This window comes from Schistocerca piceifrons, chromosome 1 (assembly GCF_021461385.2).
Source record: "Schistocerca piceifrons isolate TAMUIC-IGC-003096 chromosome 1, iqSchPice1.1, whole genome shotgun sequence".
NCBI lineage: Eukaryota > Metazoa > Arthropoda > Insecta > Orthoptera > Acrididae > Schistocerca > Schistocerca piceifrons.
This window is the reverse complement of record NC_060138.1, coordinates 122047595-122061467: the sequence shown is the minus strand read 5'-3', so window position 1 is coordinate 122061467 and position 13873 is coordinate 122047595. Positions and strand designations below refer to the sequence as shown.

The 13873-nt window shown below is 40.9% G+C and overlaps 1 protein-coding gene across 1 annotated transcript in view; it reads right to left on the bottom strand.

The window, feature by feature from the left end:
- Positions 1-6149, bottom strand: part of LOC124787684 (baculoviral IAP repeat-containing protein 6) — a 329612-nt gene extending 323463 nt beyond the window's left edge. Inside the window, exons 1-5 of the mRNA XM_047254541.1 lie at positions 6130-6149; positions 5782-6048; positions 2555-2736; positions 2335-2469; positions 49-302 (exon numbers count right to left, since the gene is read on the bottom strand). Coding sequence (XP_047110497.1) covers positions 49-302; positions 2335-2469; positions 2555-2736; positions 5782-5959 — 749 coding nt within the window. The 5' untranslated portion in view covers positions 5960-6048; positions 6130-6149. The remainder of the gene's footprint in view (positions 1-48; positions 303-2334; positions 2470-2554; positions 2737-5781; positions 6049-6129) is intronic.
- Positions 6150-13873: the final 7724 nt, after the last annotated feature.

Here is a 13873-nt window from a genome sequence, read left to right as displayed (position 1 = left end):
TTTTTACAGCTAAATTTGAATCTGTAGAACTTTAACATGTATACTTACTTGTAATTCATATGAGGCCATTTCACAAAGGTGTCTCGACGCGCTGCCTCGCTGAACATCAGCGCACGGTCCGTCACAGGTGGGCTCTCTGCGGCTAAGGCCGGGGGCACAAGCAAGCAATTCAATCGTTCGCTCACTGCTGAAGCAATTGACAACGCAGGTATGTGCTTGTTCTGGCGCTTCAGTTCTTGCACCATGCCCGCACACACAAGCTTTAGAGCACAATGTGGCAGTTCCAGGCATACTGAATTCCACTGAAACAATTACACAGAACTTGCTAGGTAATTTGTTTCTGCTGTTCAACATACACTTATACTTTTATGTCAATTAAAATCAATAATAGAAATTCCTTTATAACACATTAATGACACTAATATCCTCACACTCTTATTTTGATTTTGTTGTTTCAATGAACAAAACAGCTATGGTATTGTGGTCAGAACGAGAGAGCTAGAAAACAGCAGCTGCTTTTATGAGAACTGTTCCAGTTGACAATCATTTCCAAGATTGAAATCCTCCTGAAACACCATGTACTGCTCTTTATACATAGGGCAGTATCTTCTAGAATACTTCTTCATATTACACCATTAAAAATGTGGTGTTATTTTTACTGTGTGTCTATTTGGGAATCTTTCACTTGAACTCAGTTGTTGGAATGTGCATATGGAAACAACTAGGGACTACTCTACGACTTTCATCAGTTAGAATTCTGCTCTCAAGACTAGATGGGAAAAAAAGGTTTGTCCAGGAAGTCTCACACCATATATACTCCAATTAAAATTACTCTGGGACCAACAAATTGCAGTGGCGAGAGGCAGTGCTGACACCATGCAACCCAGCCATGCTTCACAAGTCACTGGGGGTAACTACAAAACAGCAATACAACAAGCACATGGCAGTCTAGAAGAAACTATAGTATGGCTGGCTCTACAACTTGCCTTGCTGAAACCTCAGTCACAAGTAACTTTAACCATAGTACAGACAAACCTAATACAATTGGGTTGTGACAGCTGCCCCCACAGATTGTCGTAACAGTGGACATGCAACTTTTCTCTTCCATTGGAGGAATCAATGAGAAACTAGTGCTAAATAAACATTGTCATGATGTGGTGCATATGAAATTACATGAAGGCATGATGGAACATATTGTGCAGAATACTGTCATATAAAACAGAATATTTCATAAAATTTGAACTGTACTCCTAGGTACCTGCTTAATCAACACATCGAAAATCTGGACATTCTGGAAATACCCTACAAAGTCTTTGTAATGATCATAGCGCTACCTTACTGATCAGTTCATCATCATAGACAGTTTTGCCCCAGTCATAATTGTTGGCTTCAACAACTCATACCACACTATAATATTGGAACATAAACTATATCCCAAGAAATCTGATTGTATTCTGAGAAACATATGATACAAGTAACAAGTATCAAAACCAGTAACCAAGTTATACTCCACAACCGCCAGATCAATAATCATCAATCTCACACTCTGTGTCAAAAACATAGGTAAACAACTTCTTTATTCCATCAAAACAAATTATTAGATTCAACAATTTCCACTGGCCATAAACTGTCACCCTATTGGCTATGACCAATGGAAACAAATTGCCAGTAACAGCACATAGCGGAAGAGCTGCCAAACATCCTAAGTGCAGTTTAACCCAGATCATCTGCTATCATTTTGTCTTAATAGCCATCTGACCCCCAACACTGCACAGCACACAATGAGGTCAAGGGATTCTCCTCGTACCTCCCCTGCCCCCCACCTTGAACAGATGAATGTCCTACCTTCAGAATCTATGTGGACACGTCCCAAAAGCCCTGCTTTTAGACAGACAATGTTCCTCAACTATGCCTCACTATGGTTGCTAACCAACGCACACAGTTCACAGAACCAAAACGCAGGGAAACCTGACCATCCTCCCTCAAGAACCCAAGGGGGACAAAATCCTTTCCCAGGCACAACTGGTCAAGTTCATTGAAATACCAACCCTGCAGAACATGGAAGCATGCTTGGCTTTATCAATGTGCAATAAATGTGGCAAGCATAACCTCCAACCTATGGGGTGTTATGGCTTGCCACACATTCGTAGCTATACAGTATGTTACTGGTACTGGTCTGTTATTGTCTCAAGAGCTACCTGAAACCAGATATGAATACATTATACAGTTCTCCTATCATGGACTGCAATGAGTATAGTGAGCACTGCTCTATAAAACACACACGTAACAACAATGACACTGTCCCTGTGAACTGAAAACTAAGCTTCACCCTACCTTTTGTGCTTTTGTCCCCTTTTTTGGTTTTGCTTGACCCTCCTTTATTTTCTTTGCCAATTCCTGCAGTACTTCTGCCGTTTGATCTACTCCGGGTAGCTCTATACACCGAAGGCTTTGTTGTAATAAAATGGCCTGCAATATAAAGCAGAAAGGTGATTAAACTATTACATTTTATTCAGCATATTATTTTTAACATAACTACAATTTAAGATTTTACCTCTGATAAGAGTAGCTCAATTTTAACTATGTCATCTGGTTTCATAAGAGGAGTTTGGAGGATGGAGTCAAGAAACATAACTCCATTGTAATCTCTTCTAACACCCAATCCTCTTCCATCAGTGAACAGGATTTTGTCATGTCCATGCAAGTACGTTCCACAAAGGTTACCTCCAGGCTTGGCTGATAAGACGAGAAGCAGTTACATAAATGAATGAGTAATTAAATTTAAACTGAATATAATTATGCTAAGTCTAATGTAGCAAGAGCAATGAACATACAAGAAAGTTTGTACTGAGATGCACAGCAGGAAGAGGGCTCTTGTCAATTAGTGTCGTTCACCAGAGCTTGTCCACTACATGCATTTCCACCTTTAATGCCATTCTTTTTTCTTTGAGCTATTTCAGAGAGAGAGAGAGAGAGAGAGAGAGAGAGAGAGAGAGAGAGAGAGAGAGAGAGAGAGAGGGGGGGGGGGGGGGGAATTGGGGGGGGGGGATGAAGAGGAAATGAAATAAAATTGGTGCAGTGAAACTATTCTTTCCCTCAATGTAAAATTACATTTGATGTCTTAGCAGCACACTGATCCAAACACATTTACATTCTGAATAACTCATAAAATAGGATTTTAATGGAAAAGTACTACAAAACGCTCTTTCTGTTTAGAAGTAGGTGTATCGCAGAAATATCAACATACAGCAAAATCAGAAATTCAAAATTAAATTTTAACTTTTTCAGTAAAATTTGCAGCTGAGACTACATGTACAATAATCAACACTCACTGCACACTACACAAATGCGAATTTCCTGAGAACCTCCCCATAATTTTTCTCTATGACATAACATAACAATGCCTAAACATTCATTATGATCTTTAACAGACCAAAGCGTATATATGGAGCAACAGGCACCGAGAGACAATCACTCTTTCTCAAGATGGCTAACTGATTTAACTATGATTCAACAAGTCACTAAATGTAATATCATGTTTCACATGTGCTATCTCTTAACAATTTGTGATATCTGATATATTGCTCATGGGAAAAGACCTGTGCTGCAATCTCTTAGGAAATTAGCAGCAATTACACTGGTTTACTGTCTGTCATAAAATTCAGACTACACAGTCACATTAAAAATTCTAAAATTTTCAAAACATCAGCAAATCCTACAGGTAATTTCAAATAAGAAATTATAAGCATGCATAGAATTTTAAATGAGGTGATACACCAGAAGATACATAATTCTCTGCCAGAACAGTAAACTCTGGACAGATTGTACGAAAATGTGTAAAAATTGACAGGTGTAAGCTACAACTTTACTTTCAGCTGTTCTGAAAGGAATACAACCAACGGTGTTGGATTACTTTACAATCTCCTGGCTGCAGCAATAGCAAAATAAAAAAGTAGCAGTGACTGTCATCTTTCGCGTGGTAGTACTATTCATATTTTGTAGAACACTAATTAGAATGTCAGACATTTACATTTAATTATCAGAATTTTTGAATCAAAATCTCATTCAGTGATAGCCAACATAAATTGTAAAGAAATCACACCCTTCTCCCAGAATGAATATATATTTAAGCAAAGAAGCTAAATTAGCTAGGCACAGTAAAACTACATTTACATAGATCTGACTGTTGCAAAACATGAAAACCAATTCCAACATTTAAAGTTGTTAAAAAACATTTCTTCAGATACAAATGAAGCAACAATACATATAAAAATTAACTTCCTACCAAACCATACAATGACGAGACAGGAACTCTTAAACATAAGAGAAATAATAACAATATAAATTTCCTGTAAAATTCATTCAAGCAACTCCATGACAATATTGTCAAAACTCAACACCTTGCTAATACAAACAAATCCCTAAAACATTGACAAAGAAATTATTAGAACACTGCGATAGAAAAACTGGAAATTTTGTTCATATGTTAACCAACTATTAGGCATGGATTCAGACAGAAAATAAAGGATTATATGTTTGTCCATTTGACGAAAAGTCCCGTACAAAAAGATAAGCTTTATGAAGGAGCAACATTTACAACCAAAACATGTAAGACAACAATACAATGGTGGGCCTAAGATATGCAGAACAAAGCAGATGGCAATATGATAGACTTTCCAAGAGTAAACCCAATGTCTAACACTTACAGAGAAAACTAGAGCAGAGATTTAACAGAACTGCATTACCAGACAAAATTATTTCAGTTTCTACATTACACAACCTTTACGTCCTCCTCTGTCACTACAAAGCTTCATAATTTAAAATTTTGGTGATATATTGGGCAATGGCAATAACTCAAACAAAAACAGAAAGGATCATCTAATTGTAAATATTAATGTTAGTCTCACTTTTCCAACAAACGTGTAAAATGACACATCCATTAATGTCATCCACTCTGATAGTAGTGTTACCAAGTATACTGATGCAATGGTTTTCCATTATTGACGTTACAGTTTCGCAAACACCTTTTTTTGTGAATTTCCAATACTCTAGGAGCATATTATGGTACTGTAAATGACAATCTGGAGAGAAGTTGCAACTTACGTAGTAGGCCTAATGTATGATTAAACATACGTGAGGTCACTCATAAAATAAACGGATAGGGGACACCTGAACTGCTAATTTAAAGAGAAATAAAAATTAAGTAACTGTCAAAACGTCACGTTATTTTATTTCCTACTTTACACAAGTGAATGGAGCTAATCAAAACGTTGTGTAACTGAGAACAAAGCAAGTCACATATTTGAAGACAAACCGGGGAAACTTTTGGTGTACCAGGCACTTAAAGTGATAAAAAAACAAAATGTCATTAATATTATGGAAGAAAGCTTAGTACTAGTCTATTTCGAAAGCAACCATTACTGGTTGTCAAGCGTGTCCCATGATCTCACATGGTTTCGAGGTGTCACCGATTACAGGTCATGGTGCAATACTTAAAAATTACACAACCTCAACAAATTTCTTAAAGAAATATCTTCAAGCAACCAGAATGTTTTCACGTCTACGGGAAATGGAGCAAAGGAAACTTGCTTACCAACATGTATGAAAACAACACAACAAATGACTCTTCTCGCATCAAATACACTCGTTAAATCAAGTGTCTATCTTTACCGAGGGCAACGAAACTGTTTCACTGATTGTAATGCAAAGGAATTGTGAAGGCAAAACACTCAGCTGCAGCGCAACACATTCCCAACCGGAGCAAGTCAACGTGTGACATACCTGAAAGCGAGCTCCTCTGCAAAATTACTCCAGAATTGACGTCGAGCACTTTAACTTCTGAATCTCTAGTAAGAACAAAAATAATATTCAGGTGTGGGTGATATATAATACTTTTAGAGTCTGTTTCCACATTCAAATAGCCGTCTTCTTTTAACTTCCACGGATCGTCATCAGCCATTTTGCATCTCCAATCCTCGCCCCCGCACTACGTTAGTCATGTGATGTTATGTTCAGTATAGATTCCAATTCTTCGAACGAAAGTCAGAGCTGTAAACGACAACAACACGTATCTAGCAGATGTACCGAACAGCAATAAATTAAAGTAATTACAACCACAAAATTACATACGTAACGTCACAATGGTCTGACATTGGTTATGAATTTGTAAACAAAGATAACATACACAAACACAGACAATTTTATACTGGAAGATCTTCCAAATACTCTCATTGCAGCGATCGTAATTTTTGGTTCTTCAAACCGCATAGCTTATTACGATGGCGCCGCAAATTGGGCTAACAGTTGCCAAACAGGTGAGAAAAAACTGCCAAAAATAGGAGTTCCCACGCCTATGATGCTGTGAAGAAACTGACATCCAAAAAAATATCATGAACAAATCAAAAGGTTGTTAACGAAGAGACAAAGTATACTCCATGGATGTATGAATCAAAATGCAATGGTCAGAAAAAAATTAATGACTAAGTGAAGCAAGCTGCAGATACTGAATTAAGAATAAACTGTTCTAAAATTATTTATAAGTCCAACTGTTCATTGGTTAGCAACTTGGCGTGTGCAATATTTTCGAAGTTACCAGATAGAGGAAAAAACTTATATTTTGGATTATAGATAAATGCCTTTATCGACGGTATTTCGTGTCTGTAAACCAGTTAATAGTACTGATAGGCGGAATTTACAACTGTGACTGAGCCTAAGCTCAGTGTTGATAAGGGCGTGGACATAGGCGAACCAGCTGACACTGGTAAAGTTTTAGATGATACTTTATGTGTCGGTTATCCATGAACAGACCAACCACTGTATCAGGAAATGACGGAGATTCATAATTAGGATTCCACGCTTCCCGGTGTCATCTGTGAGCAGCACCACTGCAAAGCAATGGCAGTGAGCATCCTCCTTGTCGACAACAAATGTCTCAACAACAGTCAGGAAACTGAAACAGGAATCCGCCATGCTCCACATCGTACAGGTAGCAAGACACCAAAATGTTCATACTAGCTCATCTCCTCAGCTTCAGACTGTAAGCAGCGAACAAGCACTCCATGAAGCTGTTATTTATACCGCTGAAGTTAGTTTTCGTTCTCACACTTCCAAGATAAGTGTTCAAAAACACAATGAAAACTTGAGTAAGGAGAAAAAATATTCAGAGACTGATGAGGGACCTTCCTATGTGTTTATAGAAAGTTGTAACCAAAACATTGGGAGACTTCACCCTATTGTCTTTGCAAGCTCTTATATAGTGAGCCGCCTAGTGTGGCCGAGAGGTTCTAGGCGCTTAAGTCTGGAACCGCGCGACCGTTACGGTCGCAGGTTCGAATCCTGGCTCGGGCATGGATGTGTGTGATGTCCTTAGGTTTCCACAGAAATAAACTTCTTCCAGTTGGGATGACACCTGTTGGGTAAACATTATCTGTAGAGTCATGTTGTTTTACAGGCTCTACATCCTACCACACCATACATTATAAGTGTGTCTACCAGCTCTCGTGACGAGTAATGTTCCATCTTTAACTATGTGTCATGCACAATACAATGAATTATAGTAATGAATATTAAATATCATACAAACTCTCGGCGTTGAACTTTCCTTTTTTTGTTAAAGGTCCATTCATATATTTTTAACAATTAAATCACGCAACTTACATTGACTCTTGGGTCATGCTATTGCGAGTGCCATTTGGGTGCAACTCATGAATGTATTAATAATATAATGCAGTATTAATGTTGGTGTGCCAAAATAGGTCTGATCAGGACAAGACCTAGAAAACAAAAGGTGCCTCTCATTCTTCCAACCATCTGACAATCAAAAATCTTCAAATGTTTCTAGTGGCTGCATATAATATTTATACAGCTGTGGACTATATCTATAGTGGGCTGTGTGATAGTGGCACATTATAGGTTTTGTGGAAGAAAATCTGGCGAGGTTTAACTTTTGTTTTATACACGTATGTGTTGACCACATCTGGTCGTTTGATAAATACTTGTAAATACTTGGACAAAACACCACAAAGTTCATTACGTTAATCATGTGTGGCAGCTATGGTTTCTGATAACTTATTACTAATTAAAGTTTTCAAGTCCTCAAACTCAGTATCAGGTGCATATGTCTCTGTGTCAACATCATCAGTGTCATGTATTAACTGAATCTTGTACACTATACAATATTTATCAGGATCCTGGTACCCAGGTCAATTAAAATTTCACTGCCCTTATCTCTAAGTATACATTTACGTTGGGAGAAGTCAATAGTGCCCTCCTTCTCGCACAATATGTCTAAACCTAAAATCCAATTACTGATCAGGTTTTGCACGTCGAGGAATGGCCATTGTACGATTCCTTGACTGTAGCAAGTACCTTTATCTTAGCCATAGAAGACTTATTGCCTATGGCAGTTAAAATTTTACAGTTCTGGACAGAATACTCTCGTACGGGTTCAAAGTCACAGATTTTTCTAGTGAAAAATATAGGACAAGACACTAATTTTTGTATCCTGCCTGGAGGGCGGCACGTGGGTCTGCTCCTGTAAACTAAAGGGTAGGCCGAATGTAGGAAGCGAGTATGAGCAGGTGAGGTAAAAATCTTGGTACCGCTTTTAACGTAAAAGTACATTTAATAGAGAATATTAGTGAATGACATATATGTAAAAAAATGGTTCAAATGGCTCTGAGCACTATGGGACTTAACATCTATGGTCACCAGTCCCCTAGAACTAAGAACTACTTAAACCTAACTAACCTAAGGACATCACACACATCCATGCCCGAGGCAGGATTCGAACCTGCGACCGTAGCAGTCGCACGGCTCCGGACTGAGCGCCTAGAACCGCTAGACCACCGCGGCCGGCGACATATATGTAACTTTTGGTAAAGATGAGCACATAGGTGCGAAGCTGGATGTATCAAAGCTAACACAGGCAAAATCTGTAGTGGCTCTCCCACTATGAAGATGAAACAATGTTGGTTGGTGGTCAGCTCGCGAACAAACAGGCTGAATCTGGAGTGGCGCTCGCAGAGCTGCTCAGCGCGAGCTAGATGGCGCTGTCATCGGTGTCGGTGTCATAGTGCCAACAAAAGAACTTGTACCTACGCCGTGGCATCGTAGCTATCAATACCACATCCCTCCCCTCTGAAACCACACACCGTCGTTGAGTAGGGTTTCCGATGGCAGGAGGAAGGACCCAGGGGGGGCGTAACTGAGGGGGCAGACAGCGAAGCTGCCGGTACGTGCTGCCCACTGACGACACCGAATTGCTCGTGAGGGGGCGAGGAAAACGCCTAGTGGAAAACCTGCCTAGGCCGCGCACCGCCACTGGGTATGATCGGATGAGGAGGAGGTGCAACAACTTCCATGGGCGATGGCGACAGCGGCGGCGTGACAGCAGCCTCAGCGACCATCGGTTCTGGCACCACGGAGGAAGACGGCGGCGGCGGCGACGGCGGCAACGACGGCGGCCGAAGGTGGGGCCGTGGCGGTGGCGATAGGCGCCCGCCTGTTGCAAAAGACCGGACCGGCAGCGGCGGCGGCGGCGGCGTCGTCTGCGGGAGCGACCGCGGCGGAGGGGCGAGCGGCGGAGGCGCCGTCGACGTAATCGTGGGCCGAGGCAGCGTAACCTGCGAGGCATCCAGTTCTGCCGGAAAACAACCAGCGGCAGAAAACCGTGGACGGCACAAACAGATCTGGTATCTGGTTCCGATGTCGCTTGACAGTGCCGGAGGGACCAGAAATGACAAATAAGGTGCGGCCAAGCTGGCGAAGAATGCGCCCCTGCTCCCAGCTCTGCTTGCCAGAGAAAGCGCAATAGAATACCTGATCATTTGGCGCCAAGCCAGAACGAGGCGAAGCAGCGGGAGCGCACAGCAGCGGTTGCAATAGCTGTAGGAGCGACCGATAGGCGCGTCCATGTATCAATTCCGCTGGGTAACGGGTGCCGCCCAGCTGTTACTGAGTTGAAGCAAGGAAAGCCCAGAGTGCGAGCTCGAGAGAGTGCGTGGCATGCAACTAGCAACATACGTAAAAAGCGTTCAGCCTCGCCGTTCGACTGGAGGTGGAACGGGGCTGAGGTCAGACGGCGAATGTCATTAGCAGCAGAGAACTCTTCACACTCGGAGGACACAAATTGGGGGCCATTGTCGGAGACAATAACTTCAGGAAGGCCTTCAATGCAGAAAATAGATGTCAAAGCCCGAATAGTACTGGCAGATGTAGTAGAAGACATAGGTACAACAAAAGGAAAGTTGCTGTAATGATTAATGACTGTCAACCAGCGGGTGTCCCAGAAAGGACCCACAAAATCAATATGAAAGCGCTGCCAAGGCGCAGTAGGAGTCGGCCACACAAAGAAGCGATGGTGGGGAGCAGATTGATGCTCCGCACAAGAGCGAAAATTAGCAAGCAAATTCTGAATTTGTTTCTCAGTGCCGACCCAAGTGCAGTGACGACACGCTAATTGCTTCATCCGCACAATACCCCAATGACCAGCATGCAGTAAGCTAAGGATTTCCGACTGCAACGAACAAGATACAACCACACGAGACTGATCATTGTCAGTTTGTAACAAGATAGCACCAAGGTGTACAGACGAGTTGTGACGTTGCGCAAAGTAATGTCGAACAAGTGGATCATGAATCTGCGTAGCAGATGGAGGCAACTGAGTACGAATAGAGTATACTGCAAAACAATCTGCAGATAAGCATCGCCGGCTGTCGCGGAAGCAATACGACGAAAATCCACCGGAAAACCATCAGCTAATTCCTTATCTTGCGAATTACTGAACATGGATAGCAATTCAGAAGAATCAGACACTTCGTCAGGACCGATAGGGAGACGAGACAAAGCATCAGCATTGCCATGCTGGGCCGTAGGCCGAAACAAGATTTCGTAATTGTATTTAGACAAAAACAAAGACCAACATTGCAACTTTTGTGCAGTACGTCCAGAACTGGCTTTGACAGGTGAAAAAACGACGTCAAAGGCTTATGATCGGTGACCAAATAGAACTTTCGACCGCATAAAAAATCATGAAACTTTGTCACTCCAAATACAATAGGTAAAGCTTCTTTCAAAAGCGATCGGGCGATCGACAGAATTAATGTGGTGCGAGAGAACCGCTCCGATGCTGTGAGAAGATGCATCGACAGCCAAAACAACTGGTTTGGAAGGATTGAAAGGAATCAAACAGCGATCATTCAACAAAGCAGATTTGAGATTGTGGAAAGCAACGTCACATTCCGAAGACGAAACAAAAGGAACGTTCTTACGCTGAAGGTGATGCTAAGGCGCTGCAATCTGCACTGCATTTGGTATAAACCAAATATCATATGTAGTTTTGCCCAATGCAGTCTGAAGTTCTTTCAAGTTTCTGGGTGCTGGCAAGTCTCTAACCCCACGAAGATGTGACGGTGAGGGCTGGATACCCTGTCCGTTAATCATATGTCCTAAATACTGAAGCTCAGTCTGAAGAAATTTGCACTTTTCTCTGTTACACTTGAGTCCTACCTGTAAAAGTACAGTAAATAAGACACGCAAATTCTGCAAATGTTCATCAGGGGTTCGACCAGTATCAACCATATCGTCCGGATAATTTGAGCAACCAGGGACAGTGGCACACAACTGCTGCAAGTAAGATTGAAAAATAGCAGGAGCCGAAGCACAACCAAATGGAAGGCGGCAAAACTTGAACAAGCCAAGGTGAGTGTTGATCACAAAATAGAGCTGCGACCATTCTTCGAGCGGAATTTTAAACAACGCACAAACAGCCGCATGTGTTCACATTCGATTACGCTACCGACTGCGCTACGCATTCAGTATCGTAACGTCTTTCAACTGCATTATATACGACGCTGAGAAAAATTCAAAGCCGATTATCTTTGTATATTCATGAAAAGCATTCAGAACAGCCTATTTCTCGGCACGTTTTAACGTGTTTCACTATGCAGCCTCAGCCATTTTCATACTGCACAATAACAGCGCTGCAGAGGCTATAACTGTACACGATTTTTAAAATCAAAACTACGTATCTAAAGCGTGATTAATAAAAACGTTGATGGCTGTTAATACATTTGAATATCTTAAGTTTCATTTAACGTAACTTTGTAATAAGATGTCTAATACATAAGTAGGACCTACTTCCAAGAGGGTAACAACACCAGTGTACATGTACTACGGCTCTAACCAATCATCGCATTTGTGTTTGAATACATCAGGTTTATTCTTATGATGAACGGACTATAGCACATGTTAATGCGGCAGTGCGATGCATGCAATCGTCACATGAGGCACGGGCTAGAGCTAAATTGTGTACAATATGTCTGTTTTGGTGCTCAGTGTGTATGCTGTTCATCTTTTGCTACCTGTTCCAGTGTAGAACTGACACCCTAGTTCTTTGTGAGACTGCAGCAGAACTGTATGCACTGTTGTAATACATGCATTTAGAGTGGCGATAGTCGCTTTAGATTAGATTAGATTAGTTTTTCGTTCCATAGATCCGTGTTGAGGAGATCCTCGTGGATGTGGAACATGTCACTTTTTTTAAAGCTGAAATAACAATACTAATAGTATGAATATATACAATACATCATTTGTTTCTATTAAAAAATTCGTCAATGGAGTAGAAGGAGTTGGCCACTAGTAAGTCTTTCAGGCTCCTTTTAAACTGATCTTTATTTGTAACTAAATTTTTTATGTTTGCTGGCAAATTATTGAATATGAGTGTTCCTGAGTAGGGGACCCCTTTTTGAAATAAAGTAAGTGCTTTTAAGTTCTTGTGCAGATCATTTTTGTTCCTGGTATTGTATGTATGAACTGAGCTGTTTGTTGGAAAAAAAGAGATATATTATTTAGGACAAATTTCATTAAGGAGTAAATATACTGAGAGGCAGTAGTTAGTATACCCAGTTCTTTGAAGAGGTTTCTACAAGATGTCCGTGAATTTACTCCACAAATAATACGTATTACACGCTTTTGGACTCTGAAAACTATTGTTTGACTTGAAGAGTTATCCCAAAATATTATACCATATGACATTATGGAATGAAAGTAGGCAAAGTATGCAAGCTTTTTCACTTTTATGTCGCCTATGTCTGCTAACACTCGAATTGCAAATACAGACTTGTTAAGGCGTTTCTGCAGTTCTATGGTGTGCTCCCCCCCACTGAATTTGTTATCAAGTTGTAATCCCAGGAATTTAAGACTGTCAACCTCTTCTATCTGCTCCTCTTCGTTGTTGTTGTTGTTGTTGTGATCTTCAGTCCTGAGACTGGTTTGATGCAGCTCTCCATGCTACTCTATCCTGTGCAAGCTTCTTCTTCTCCCAGTACCTACTGCAACCTAGATCCTTCTGAATCTGCTTAGTGTATTCATCCCTTGGTCTCCCTCTACGATTTTTACCCTCCACGCTGCCCTCCAATACTAAATTGGTGATCCCTTGATGCCTCAGAACATGTCCTACCAACCGATCCCTTCTTCTAGTCAAGCTGTGCCACAAACTTCTCTTCTCTCCAATCCTATTCAATACTTCCTCATTAGTTATGTGATCTACCCAACTAATCTTCAGCATTCTTCTGTAGCACCATATTTCGAAAGCTTCTATTCTCTTCTTGTCCAAACTATTTATCGTCCATGTTTCACTTCCATACATGGCTACACTCCATACAAATACTTTCAGAAACGACTTCCTGACACTTAAATCTATACTCGATGTTAACAAATTTCTCTTCTTCAGAAACGCTTTCCTTGCCATTGCCAGTCTACATTTTATATCCTCTCTACATCGACCATCATCAGTTATTTTGCTCCCCAAACAGCAAAACTCCTTTACTACTTTAAGTGTATCATTTCCTAATCTAATTCCCTCAGCATCACC